The 15272-nt window shown below is 27.7% G+C and overlaps 1 protein-coding gene across 1 annotated transcript in view; it reads right to left on the bottom strand.

The window, feature by feature from the left end:
* LOC108724151 (paired box protein Pax-1) overlaps positions 1 to 14984 on the bottom strand; it is a 54911-nt gene extending 39927 nt beyond the window's left edge. Inside the window, exons 1-3 of the mRNA XM_018450344.1 lie at positions 14952 to 14984; positions 14531 to 14710; positions 13664 to 13754 (exon numbers count right to left, since the gene is read on the bottom strand). Coding sequence (XP_018305846.1) covers positions 13664 to 13682 — 19 coding nt within the window. The 5' untranslated portion in view covers positions 13683 to 13754; positions 14531 to 14710; positions 14952 to 14984. The remainder of the gene's footprint in view (positions 1 to 13663; positions 13755 to 14530; positions 14711 to 14951) is intronic.
* Positions 14985 to 15272: the final 288 nt, after the last annotated feature.

The following is a 15272-nucleotide window of genomic DNA, read 5'->3' as shown; positions in this document are numbered from 1 at the left end:
ATCGGAAGATAAAATTTTTCATCTAGTTGCAAAAAACATTGAATGTTCTTTGGAATGGAAACCAATGACAAATTAATAAATCATTTATCTCTAATATTTGTTAACGAAGAGTTACATTTTGATCTCAAAATATCATCTGGAACAACATTGACATTGTCTATATCACGACCGATGTTTGAAAGTGGTATAATTATTAAGATTGAAACGTTCCAATTTTTTGTATTAATTTATTATTAAAATTATTACGCATGTTTACAACCAGCGTTGACTTCTATAGCTTTCACATTTATATTTATTATATTTGTTTTCCAATATTATTAATTTTCAAAATTGTAAGTAATATAAAATTGATCCTTATTGAACTTTTAAAAATGTTTCCTGACAAAGTAAATAAAATAAAATATATATGATAGTATGTAAATATCCACTAAATTTATTAAAACTTCTTGTTTAAATTAACAAAATTAGAGCGTATGTATATATATGATTGTATATCTGTTCATGATGACTTTGGAATGTTCGAATGTTTTATCTCTTTTACGTTTCAAAATATCGCATTACATATCAAGGTCTTGAACTGTACTAACAAGCAGCAGTTATGAATGTATTGGTGTCATTGACTTCGAATATTGTTAACAGTATTTAAACAAAAACTAAAGCAGATAATAACAGTATTTTCAAATGCCCTTAATGTTAGTATTTCTCAGTTATATACTACTAAATTATTATCAATTTATTTCTTTTACTATTCTAATTGCGTTATTACATTATTAATTATTGTATATTCTAATCCGCATTATTACAATAAGTATTTTATTAGTTATGATGAGACCTCTAACAAAAAATTTCAGCAATAAATATCAAATATGATCCAATATTTTGATATGGATCAACTCTACATCTTGCATTACTAAAAAGTATTTTTTGTTACTGCAAGAATGTATGTATATTTCACTTGAATTCCGCATAATTTGAGTTATTTCAAATTGTTAAATTTAATTAATATAACATATCGTTATGAAATCCTTTCCGCTATATATTACCAAAAAAATTTCTATTACACTGCCTGTTAAATACATGTATGCAGAGTGTTTTGCTCGAATCGATCGTTACTTTATTTATGTTTCAATTCTTCTTTATATATATCGATAACTCAATTCGACAACTACTATTTCTAAGTAAGTGTATTCCCTTATATAGTCCCTACAGTCATATTTATTTTCGTTTTCTCATTACTTTAAAGAGATCCTGAAATCGTCTATTTTACTGATTAATCGCAATAATTTTTATAGCAAATATCGCATATAGTATTTTACACAGATTTGAGAATCCTTCTCCATAATTGAAGTATACGCATTAGTATGTGTCTACAGCTTGGAATTTATATCGAGAAAGAAAAAAAATGTTTAACTTATAATCTTTTTTACCATTTCTTAGTTCAAAATAACGTCTAAAACAGTTAAATCATGACAATATTCACTTGACACAAAAACTCTGCAATACGTACTTACAAAATTGAAGCCTACAAACTAGTAGATTACATGAAAAAATAATGTGGAGTTCATGGAATTAAACTTAAACTTCTAATTAAAACGCTACAATTCTACAAAAATTTATGTATGTGTGGGACATTAATGTAGTAATATATAAAGATGTGTCAATGTATCGCATTTTATCAATAAAACTCCGATTATGTCAGAGTTCAGACTTCACTTTAGGATTTCTTAGCTTAAATATCGATGCCAGATTCGTAAATTATGTTGTAAGTATTAATTGAATTATCTTGGGATCAAATAATTAACATGATTCTTAAAGCTCTATTGATGAATTCTTTTCATGTAGTATAAGAATATAGAAAAAAACATATAGTTTCATTTAAACAATTTAACTTCGACTTTTTGTAAAAAAAATTAATATTTTTGACATTTTTCTTACACAATCAATTCTAGACTAATGAACTTTTGTTAGAAATATCTTGTCATCTAATCAAAAGTATTTCAAAAATTATGGCGACCGACTGAAGAAACAACCTCTATATAATTAGATTTTGCGTAAAATAAAATATTTAGATATTTATTAATAGTATTTTTCTTTTATATATATATATATTCTATGTTTTTATCTGTATGTGTATGTATTTATAACATATTTACACATAAGATGTTTCTTTAAAACTGCACGATATTTTAGGAGTTATAAATATATGGTCTTATAAATGTATGCTCTCAACTCTTCATTTCAGAGAGAGATATAGAATTAAAATTTTAATTAAAAATAAAAATTCTATAAAATTATTTTTTTCTTAATATCTTTTAACATAATAACTTTAAACAATAACAGATTTTTTAAATGTGTGCATATACATACATGTGCTTGTGTATACTATCTATATATATAAATAAGTGTATATAAATATAACATAAAAAATATGTAACAAATATTTTTCCATACGAACATATACATATAGTATGAAAAAATTAATTATTTTCATAACATATATATGATACTTTACTTTTAATTAATAATTAGAATATAGTCTATAGATTTTTAACAATTAACAATTAAAATATTCTATAGATTTTTAATCTAGATTTTTAATAAATATTATTTAACCCTTAAGGCGCATATGGTCAGAACTACTTCAATCGCTGAAAAAATACAGAACACATTTGTTTTTTATCTTTCCGCTTTCAGTAGCTTCTTATCTTAGGACGTAATTTTGAATGTAATAGTAATCGCTATTGATAGATAAATGTTGATTTTAACAAACTGATTTATTTTTATTCTTAAATATCTCTCTTGGTTTACTTAAATTTAAAAAAAAGAAGTTGGGGTCACTGTTGACCCCATGCGCCCACTTGTAATTTTGCTCGTGCGCCTACTGAAGGGTTAAATATTATTTTGTTTATTAACATTTAGAGTTACAATGTAAATCGTCACGTAATACATACGTCATGTACCTGTATGTAGTACGTATACATATATATAAAGAAAAAATTAATTTTATCATAGAAATCTAAAATTTCTTAATAAATTAGAATTTATAAATAAGACTTATCACTTTTATGCTATATAAATGACTAATAAAAATAAATTCTACAAGTTTTATATATAATTAAAATATAATTATAAACATATTATAACAATATTACAACTTGTATCGTGTCTGTTCTTATTAAATTGCAGTAAATGAATGATTCCATAAAGGAGTAATTCTTTCTCGATTTCCTTTTTCTCCTATCCCTTCAAATTTTTAATATTAACGAATCACTGCAAAATTAAAATAATTATTAATAGTCATTTTTTCTTTCTCTTTGTTTTATACTAAATTCTTTAATGACAATCATTATCGGATAGAAAAGGACAAACTTTCTTAGAGATAAGAACGAAGCGCGTCTGAGACGCAACAAGAAGGTCAAAGGTTTCTGCTGGAAATGAATACAGCATACTTTCTATGAATGAACCGTGTCGAACATAATTTTATCAATTCATGCTAACATTTTAAATAACTTCACTACAAAAATAATATAATATTCATTTTATAAAATACAAGTAGTACAGATAATATTTCTAGAATATCATAGACGTTTAAAATAATCATTATAAAAACAAGAAATGTAAATAATTTATATAAAATGATAAATTATTTATAAATACCCAGAAAAAATAAAGGATTTTTTAAAGATTAAATTCTAAAATAACAATAAATTATTTGAGGATAGAAAGAATCCCGCAGAATCCTTATGGAAAATGACTTTCGGTCTTTTCTGAAAATTTGCTATTTGATAGTTCTTGATGTGTAGATTAAAAATGTTAATGGGTACAAAATCTAAAAAATTATAGTTTTGGAGTTACAGCCGTTTGAAGTTGGCGCTTTTGTGCATTTTGCTAATTATATAAAGTGGAATGTGAAGTCTTCTATACACATAGTTATACCTGCATATACAGAGTGTCTGATAATTAACGATAAAACTCTCATATAGCGACAGAATGGACTAAACTGAGTCGAAAAATCCTCTACCATTTTGCAACTTTCGTAATGATTAACAAAATATTTATTAAAGTCCGTATTCAGAACGCGCTTTTATCGATAAAAGAGCGTTTTTATTTCCGAATTTCTATAATATGCGTAACGTATAGCATGTTAGCGCGCTAACATTGTTGTAAGCGCGTTTTGAATACGGGCCTAAGAATCTTTATTTTAGACCGCATATGTGAGAACACAATCAATACTAGAAATTAAATGCCTATAACGATCGAAACTGGATCTTTAATACTTAAATAATGCAATGTTAATTATATACAGGGTGTCCCAATAACTATTACCACCTGAAATATCTTCTAATCTATAAGGTGTAGAGAAAAATTTATCTGACTAAAATTACACGGTGTAAAGGGGGCTATCATATGGTGATAATAACTTTTGTCCAGGTGGAGGTGCTTCGGAGATTTCAGGGTCAACTTCGTTTTTTTAAATGGAATATCATATGAATTTTTTTACATAATATGATTACTCTAATTATTCTCTATAAAAAAGTATTAAGATCATGGTACCAAAAAATCAATAATTCACGAGATATTTTATATCTTATTCTGGCACATATTGACATAAAATATTAAATAATTCGTAAACTAATAATTTTTTTATAATCGTACCTTAATACTTTTATGAACAGAATAATGAGATGAATCAATTGGTGTAAAGAAAATACATAGTTGCTTCAAAAAGATGTGGCTGCAAAATAGATAATTTTTTAAATAAGCAACTATGTATTTTCTTTACCCCGATTAATTCATCTTATTATTCTATTCATAAAAGTATTAAAGTATAATTATCAAAAAATTATTAATTTACAAGTTATTTAACATTTTATGTCAATGTGCCAGAATAAAATATAAAATATCTCGTAAACTATTGATATTTCGATGCTATTATCTTAATACTTTTATATGAAGAATAATTAATGAAATCATATTATGTAAAAAAATTTATATAATTCCATTTAAAAAAATGAAGTTGACCTTCAAATCTCCTAAGCGCCTTCAATTGGGAAACAATTATTATCGTCATATAATAGCTCCCTTCATATCGTGCAATTTTGGTTGTACAAATTTTTCTCTAGATCTTATATATTTGAAAATATTTCAGGTGGTAATAGTTATTGGAATACCCTGTATACTATACAGGGTGTCCCATTTTAAATAATGCATTAAGATTTCTCGGAAATTATGGTAGATACGGAAAAATGTTTCAAACAAAAGATGTATGATTCGGAAGGAAACATAAAAAGGTACCATTGATTTGACCTTAGGTGACGTCGCCAAAACCAAGTTAAGGTCACGTCGATTTTTTTAAAATGAAACCCCCTATTTTTCATTACATTTTCTTATAGCTTACCTCGAAAGTTTTTCAAAATACTATAATGAAATATTTTTTCATTAAGTATTTTCGAGTTATAATAAGGAAATTTTTCTATAAATTATTCCTTATTTCCTTGATTAATTTGTGCGGATCAACACTAGATTTTATTCGAATGATTTTGTCTATTCTTTCTATTGTCTTGCGTGGTTTGCTGTTTACTTACAAGTTGCAAAACTAAAACGCTTTGCAGTTGCACAGACTGAGTTTCCTTGATGTACAGCTTTTAAAACATACTTTTTCAATTCTACTGGATACTCTGCATTTTGGTATTCTTAAATTTATGTAAATAAATGCCTACATACATAAGCATTTTAATTACATAATCGTATACTTGCTATTTATACTAATTATTGGCAATACAAAATACTTATGATCTATCATCATATTTATAAATATTTGTTAAAAAATAAGGAACTAATCTTTTAATATACAATTTCAGTAGCACAAATCGAATGTTATCTTTCCCATGACAACAATTTTTGTATCAGATTAACGTAGATATATTAATAGAAATGTCACAAAATACTTTTGAGCGCTACTTATATGTATATATGTATATGTATTCATTTACACATGTATATATATATATATTTATATCTTCACATATTATTTTATACTGATATATCTTATATTAATATTCATTTCTTAGTGTACGTGTGTGTTGCGCGCGCGCGTGTGTCGAGTGCGTGTGCCGCACATTCACTTAATTTGTAAATTAAAAATATCGTCATCGATGTAAAAGTCATCGATTAAAAAAAAGGATTGTCAATAAAATAACATGCAACAATAACAGATCTCATAACTATAGACTTAATACCGCACGGAGAATCGCGAGTTTTTTCTCCTAAAACCTCACATGCTTGCGAAAAAATTGTAAGTGTTTATTGTTGTCGTTAACCATATCGTTTTATCATTTAATTCCGCGATAAACTCCATTTATAATGCTGTTTATATATTTACATGGGTACTAGTCCCATTATTATTATATCAACTGCAATAATTATGCTTTTGAAGATAAGATAACGTATTATAAATCGTCACGTAGCATTTATTTCAATCATACTTTAACTGTATTAACTGCAGTATTAAACGATTTAACAATCAAACGATTATGTACTTAAATATGTAAGTAAAAAATGTAGAGAATAAAATAAATAATGAATCATTATTTACGCTTAAACTTACAATTGCATGAGAGTAGATGTATCTACACGCATAATCATTCAATACAAAACATTATTTCTCATTCTAAATTATAGCAAAGCACATTATTGTTATACTTTATCATATTATCCAAAGTAAATATGTATCATTTTTTTATGGTGGTAACAATGTTAATCGTTGTGAAGTTGTCGATTTAAAAAATACTTATGTTTTTTGTTCTACAACGCTTAATAAATAATCTGATGTATATAGATTAATTTTTAACCCAAGTCTGGAGCATATAGAAAAACATAAAGCAATAAGACAGTAAGTGAATCGGCCAATTACAATAGAGAATAACGTAAAATAATAACATAAGCAATAGCAAATCCAAAGTGTTGATTTACTTACTGCTTATATCTTAGTGCTTACGTTTTTTGTGTGCCTTGATTTATGCAAGTAGGAGAAACGATCCAGTTCATTTTATCATCCTAAATAATGTTCTCGCTTCAGAAATGGCTGAGTTTTATCAAAATATAGATCACACGAGAAAGAAATGCACATCAGTGTCACAAAGGAAAAGACATGTAGTAACGTTGCGTTACCGTATTGAACTGTTAGAGAAGGTCTAAATATGGGGGCAAGCGAAGTTTCAGTTCGCTATAGCACTGTAATCTGATAACGAGCATATAGATAATTTTATTACTTTCGAAGTAATGTACAAGTTACACATAATTATTAATTTTTCGACGGTTGAAAATTTACGCAAGCATGTAATTTTTTTCTAAAAATGTACGTATTTTTAATAAAATTGTTTATAACCTGTAAACAGTATAGGTGTGAATAAAAGGTCATATTGAATTGAAATAAAAACAGTTGTGTTCTTTATTAAAACTTAATTTCATGATACTATATTGTAAATAAAAGCTACGGTAATGATCAACAATTGTATATTGACCATCAACTTGTTGATAGTTATAAGTTATAACTTGTATATTTTGTGATCGAAAGTTCTCAAATAATAAGAAAATATAATTGTGAGTGCAATGTTTAATGCGTTTTATGGGTACACCTTGATTAAAAAGATTCCAGCTTAAACCGTTATGGTCAGGATTTCCTATTTCCTATTTGATGAGTTAAAAAGTACTAAAACCACTCAAAATTTAAAAAAAATATAAGCATTATATAAAAAAGTGTTTCAGACAAAAGCTGTAAGAATTAAAAATAAAATCTATTAATGATCTTATCAATTTAATCTTGAATGGCGTTGCCAAGGTCAATAGGTCAAGTTAACATTGATTTTTTTTGAAACTCTGATTTTTCATTGCATATTCTTTTAGCTTATCTCGAGTTTTTCAAAATAATATAAAAAAATATTTTTTCATTAAGTACTTTTAAAGTTGTAAGAATTGAATGTTACAATACCCCCGGTATTAGCATTATGTAAGATATCCAACTGATTGTTAAACTCTTTTAACCCTCAACTACATATCTTGTTTACAGTCTTAATTTACATGTCTGGGTCCAAGTCACCCACGGCGTTTTTTACTGGCTCTGTAATTATTACAAATCTCATTGCAAAATTTTTTTTTAATGAAATGCCAGAATGTATAGAATCGAAATATCAAAACATAAATAGGTTTTGATAATAATTGAAAAAGTTATGCCAAAAAAATTAAAGAACAATTTGTGAAAAAAGTGCAAAAATCAGCTTTTCTTAAAAAAAAAATCATATCTTTTTTTATGTTAAAAAAAGATATGATTTTTTTTTTTTAAGAAAAGCTGATTTTTGCACTTTTTTCACAAATTGTTCTTTAATTTTTTTGGCATAACTTTTTCAATTATTAATTTGTTATATTTTTTTAATAGGATGCATGGTCGTTTATTATGAGCATGCTCATAAGTCTAATCAGCCTCTACGAATTGGAAGATATAAGTTTTTTTAATTATTCTAATTATTATTTTAAACTCACAACATAGAATTCTAATTTAAAAAAAAATTAAACATTATATTAGTTAAAAAAGATTCATTTTAATTATAAAGTATATCTATATTCGGGTATTATGAGCAAGTTTTGATGTTATGAGAATGAACGAATGAGTATATTGTACGTGATAAGTACTTGACAATTTCATTATTAAAAGGCCAAAGAAACTGCACATATCAATAACGATCTTTTATTTCTGCATAATTTCTTCCAGAAAGCTTCTACTCATATTGCTCATAAGAATATTATTTTTATGCCCATATTATTCTTCCCAAAGGTTAATGTGAGCATTAAGTGGGTAATAAGAGTACCTTCCATTATTTTAACATTTGCATTAAAATAATCTATTTCAATATATCAAAATACATAAAACATCAACGAACCTATTAAATGATATGAACAAGATTTTTAAATTCTTTAATATGAAAGAGATGTTTTCTTGAAGTGCTCGTAATAGCCATTCTCTCTCTCTCTCTCTCTCTCTCTCTCTCTCTCTCTGTCTCTCTCTCTTTTCTCTCTACCCTACATACATTCGCGTGCGCGCGTACACACACAAAGGCCGTCACTTCATTTGTGCGTTTTTGTCATACGATAAATTTTTCAAGTCTATTGATTGGGTGTAGGATAAAGAGATCCGAGGGTCCCTCTCTTCTACATTTGTCGTACAATAAAAACGCATAAATGAAATAGCACCCAAATGCATGCGTACGTGCGTGGATGCATGCGTGCTTGCGTGCGTGTGCGCTCGTGTACGTGTTTAATAAAATCTTTAATATTTCAATTCGTCAAGAATAAGATATTAATCAATAAAGGAAGAAAGAAGAATAAAATCGGTTTCTCTGAATAATCAAGTAATCACATTTTTAAAGTAAAAACATGGATAATCATGACAAAAAATAAATAAAATTGAACTTAAGCCTGTAACTTTGTATCTATTGATTAATCAAGACCATTGGAGATTATTGCTCTTATTTTCATTTTTGCACTAAAAATTCATTTTTACGTAAAAATAAGAGGTACAACCACCAATGGCCTTGATCTTGACAAATGTTATCCAGGACATGATCTTGAACAACATTCAAGAGTTTTAACCGTCGGTCGGACAACTTCCGTAATGCTAATGCCGGCAATATTGTAACTTTCAAGCTTCATAATTCGAAAAGTACTTAATAAAAATAAACTTAATTATAGTGTTTTGAAAAGCTCTCGAGGTAAGCTACAAGAAAATGTAATAAAAAATGGGGGATTCTAATTAAAAAATTCAAAGTGGCCTTGCTCTCACTTTAACAACGCTAACGCCAATGTCAAACAAATAGTACCATCTTATGCTCTCCTCAAAGTCATAAAATTTTTGTCTGAACACATTAGTCATTTGACACATACTTTCAGAGATAGCTTGTAACACTTTACATGGCCCTGTATATTTTCACTATGCTTAGAAACAAAAAAATTATTAAATATCAAAACGAACCAAAATGCATATTAAGCTAAAAATCGATACTTTAATGTGGCATTAATGAAATTAAGTATAAAAACTAGCTGCCAGTGTTGCAACGTGTTGGATACCAGCTCAAAATCGTCGTTTTATACCTCTTCCTCGTTATTTTTCTCAAAATTGTGACAAGATAGCTAACTTTTGCCAACGGATGATTAGCACGCAGAAATACATCGGAAACAACTATTCATATTCATGTTACAAAATATTTCATGGTGTAATGATTGAAATTTAGGGTTGGCAACGTTACCTCATAAAAATAACTCGTTACCGTTACCATTCTTTTTCCTAAAAAGTAACTCGTTATCGTTACTCGATCGTTATTGATTTGCAAAAGTAACTCGTTACCGTTACCGTCATTCAAAATGTAACGAGTCGTTATTTTTTCGTTACTTTTTTTCTTGACACTAATAAAATATTATAGCGTTTTTCATTGGCAGAACTTGTGCACTCAATGCACATTAAAGCCGTTGTACACAACTCTAATCTAAATGTAAAAATGAGATATCTAAGATGATAAAATGCCTAAAGTATATTTTATCAAATAACACAATAAAATGTATTGAGGATTTCGCGCTTTAACTCGTTTCTATATTTTTATTAACAATACATCTTTACATCGCTTGTACAGCGGCTTTAAAATGCATTGAATGCGTATTAGTTCTGGCAATGAAAAACGCTATTATATGCAGATTCTTGCGATAACTATAAAAAAGATGTCAGAATTTTATTTCTTAGTAGAGGAATAAAACTCAAAAACTCTGATAATGTATATATATATATATATACATATGTATACATATATGTGCATACGTTCTAGTCACGAATAAAACTTTTACGTAAATAAAAATAAAGTAACGATAAAAGTATCTAATGAAATCGTTGTCATTATCCCAAAAACGTAACTACGTTACCATGAACGTTATTCAGAAGAAAATGTAACATCATTACTCAATCGTTACCAAAAAAAGTAACTTGTAATGGTAACGACGTTACAAATTAAAGCGTTACTTGCCAACCCTGTATGAATTTAATGATTAAGGATTATTATCTTTAAATTTTAGGAAAAATAAAACAGAATACGTATTCATGAAAATGTAGAGCTCGTTTAAATAATGGAATTAAATTTTTCATGTCCGGATTATTATTATATTATATTTATTATTAGAAGTAGATTATCTTGATATTATTTTTATAAGTATGTAATTAAAGGATATTAATAATTTTCATTTAAAATTCCCAAAAAAAATATTGATATAACTTTTGTTGCAAATTCTTAATTAATCACTTATAATTTCTAAATGTGGTAAGAAACTTACAATTTTTTAATTAATAGTAAAATTATTATTAAAAAATGAACTTTAACCCTTAAAAATACTTTGACCTCTTTTGTAACGTAAACGCCACACTTGGAACAGCATACCTAAACCAACTTTGATTGCTCAGACCATTCATAAAAATGAATATATTTTAACAAACTTTTTTTCAATCAAAACGCCAGACAGTAAGAAATATTACGATACCAAGTAAATATACGTATCTCTATTAATAAAAAAGTTATAGGCTATAAAGTAAACAATAGTTTCGAAAAAAAACCACATTTGTTTAAAAATTCTTATTTTTCGTACATAAGTTACAAAAATATTTTAAATATTTTGGAAAGTAGAAACTTCGAATATTAAAAAAAAATATTGCATTATTGTACCTTTTAAAAAACATAATTATTTAAAAAGACGAAAATGAAGAAAATTTGAAATTTATTTTGGAAAGAAGACATATTTTCTGTTGTCGAATAATAAATTGAATGCACAAAAATGCATCGAAAATGTCAATTTCTAGAATTAACACATTAGCATAAAAAATGTTTGTTATAATTGTAAGTAATTATGTTACATAAATGGTTTTACACACACACACACACACACACACACACACACACACACACGCACGCACGCACGCACGCACGCACACACACACACAGTGTCCCGTTTTAAAGGATCTACTGAAATATCGGGAATACTGCCTTAAATCAAAAAATGTTTCAGACAAAAGTTTTTTTACTTCGAGGGAGACATAAGATGGTATTATTGGTTTGACCTTGGATAGCATTGTGAAGGTCAGGGCAAGATTATTATGAATTTTTTAAATGGAACTCTCCATTTTTCATTACATATTCTTGTAGTTTATCTCGAGAGCTTTTCAAAATACTATAATGAAATATTTTTTCATTGAGTACTTTTCAAGTTAGAAGGTTTGAAAGTTACAGTACCGCCGGCATTAACATTAATTACCCAAGGTGTCCGACGGACGGCTAAAACCTCTTAAATATTGTTCAGGATCATGACCTAGATAACATTTATCAAAATCAAGGCCATTGGAGCAAAAATATATTATAACTTACGTTGATTACACCAGCAAAAAACTATCTTAAATGCCACACTTGAGTATATGATACCCATGACACTTTTCAATGCCTGATATTTCCTAAAATCTTCGACGCAAATTATTTAATGTTTTATAGAGTATAAAGATAAAACCATAAAGTTTATTTTCTGACCCGGTATTTTCTGACCGAGACGGTAGCTACCTTTCCAAAACAAAAAAGTTCTAATCTTGGAAATAAAAAGACCTGACTATGCCGAAAGTGTTTTTAAGAGTTAAACATAAGTATACAAACTATCATAAGTTTTTGATAGCTTTGTTTGTAAACAAAAATTTTAAATACTTATAGTTTTTTACAAATCCATAAAGATTTCTTTTACACAAAGGAGTATAATTACTTTTTATGTGTTTGGTAAAAATAACCAAAAGAGAATGTTAAAAAGGTGAGATTTTTGCCCGAAAAGATGTAAATAAAAGGAATAATATTTTTTGTAGATTTTATTTACCTGGATACGATAAAATTATTAAAAATTTTGTAGCGTTTGGAGAACACCTTGAAAATTAAGCAAGAATATTGAAATTTGAATAAATACATCATGTTCGTTCTCAATCTTCGAAGGGTTCCCTAAACGCTACAAACTTTTTAATAATTTTATCGTATACAAGAGATCAAAATCTATAAAAAACACTATCTTCTTTATTTACATCTTTTTGGGTAGAAATCGACTCTTTTTTAACATCCTCCTGTTTTTCATTCAAATATGTTATAGTCACTCTACTGTCACAATCAACCACAATGATCGTAAATAAAACTTATGTTTATGATGTGATATTTTGTAAATGAAATAGAACAAAAATTAGAACAGAATTTAACAATGCTTTTCACTTTTTCCATTTTATCTTCTTAGATGCTTCTGAATTGCTATTTATATAAAAGATTTACTGTTATGTTTTCTATAATGCAATATAGTTAATAGTTAAATAGTTGTTTTTAAAATAGCGGATATTAATTTAAAATATTATAAAATATTGTCTGGAATTTTTATATTTATAAATTTGAATTTTTTTAAATCAAATGATTAACTATTTCATTTTTATCCCAATGCAATAAATACGTGATAAATATTGGTACGTGTGATAATAATATATTTACATAAATATTGTACATATATATTGTACATATATATTAACACAATTTACTATTTTTAGTAACGTCAGTTAAATTATTTTTACCTGATATAATCGGATCCATTGGAAAGACGATTGTAATCCAGCAGCCGTCGGTTACATACAAGGCAATAACTCTGGAGTTGTAATGTTCCGTCTGTAGTTTTCAAAATGCGCTCAAGAGAAAGAAGTTAGTTTCGTTAGTAATTGACGTTAAGCTTATTCAAATGCAATTTTAATGTACAGTGTCCACAATCCGTATAATGTACAAAAATAATTTATGCATTACAAACAATTCAATGTAAAAAGTATCATAAAACATATAAATAACGTTTAATGACGAAAAGATATTTCCATATTTCGGACAGAATTGCAAATTCTGTCTAAATTACAAATCCTTATTTGTTAATTATATATACATTTATTAAGAAGATATTTATTAAGAAAGAAAATATTTATGATCGATTATTAATTTTGATACGGTAATATAAGTATTATATTATCAATATTATCTACAAATTTGATGTTCAATTCAGTTAAGAATATATCCTATGTAACATATAATATATACATACTTATTCGAATCTTCTAACTTACAAATACTTTTTAAACTGCACACGTAATTTTATGAAAAAGTGTGTTATCAAAAAGATTTCAATAAATATATGTTTAATACAAATATTATATCTATGATAAATTCAAAGGAAATCCTAATCATGGTAAATTAGTAGTTATAACGAAGCTTACAGGGTGTACGTCGTGTTAAATAGGAGTAATCATTTTTTAGGTCCAGTTTTTTTATATTATCAAATCTGCAAGTGCAGAATATGCGATAATAATGATGTATAATATGTAACAAAAGATATAACGAAATACACGAGCATAAAAAAACAGATTCGCGAACTGTTATACCGCACCGTCTTGCTTATGTACCACAAATCGTAGTATTGGCAGCTGAGTAGACGAAAAAAGCAGCAGGGAGACGGTCAACGGCGCGCAGCTTGCCCTTCGCTGCCTCACTGACTGGAGCGACAGATTTACCAGAGCAGAAATAAGAAAATCCCTCTACCCCTCTTAGAGTATACACAATCCCAGCCGTCTTAGTATAACGTTCTATATATGCACACATGCGTACTTATAATAATGTGGTTTACTTATATGTGTATTTAAATGAATCAGTTGAATTTAAAGAACGTTCGCAAATAAACTAAGTTTTGTTTTTAGTGTGCATTATATGTCCACTGATATATTTATACGTGTACGTAAAATAATTAATAGAAGAAGAAATGTCAGAGAAAAAGAACGATATGAGGAAGAGTAGAATTCAGCTTGAAAAGGCAAGTGATTGACTAACCGATTGGCTGTGGATGTGATCACACAAAATGCATTCTAAAACGCTCTTGTGTGCTTGAAACACATTCACTTACACGTGCGTATAAACATTCGTGCGCACGCTCGACTAAGCACAACCGAACGATAAAGTCGGTGAGTTGAGGGAGGAGGCTGGCTACGTCAAGAGGCGGAGTCTCATTCGCATGGACCATTGACAGCAGCGCACTGTGAGCAAACAAGGTTTACGCCTCTTCACTATGCCTACCTGATTCTAGCCACATTTCGTTTAGTACTAACATAAGCATTTGGCTCGTCAAACTGATGCGTAATAGCACGCACGCGT

This window comes from Mycetomoellerius zeteki, unplaced genomic scaffold (assembly GCF_001594055.1).
Source record: "Mycetomoellerius zeteki isolate Tzet28-1 unplaced genomic scaffold, Tzet1.0 scaffold28, whole genome shotgun sequence".
In the NCBI taxonomy this organism is placed as follows: Eukaryota; Metazoa; Arthropoda; class Insecta; order Hymenoptera; family Formicidae; genus Mycetomoellerius; species Mycetomoellerius zeteki.
The sequence above is the reverse complement of the archived record's forward strand: the minus strand, read 5'-3'. Positions and strand labels throughout refer to the sequence as shown.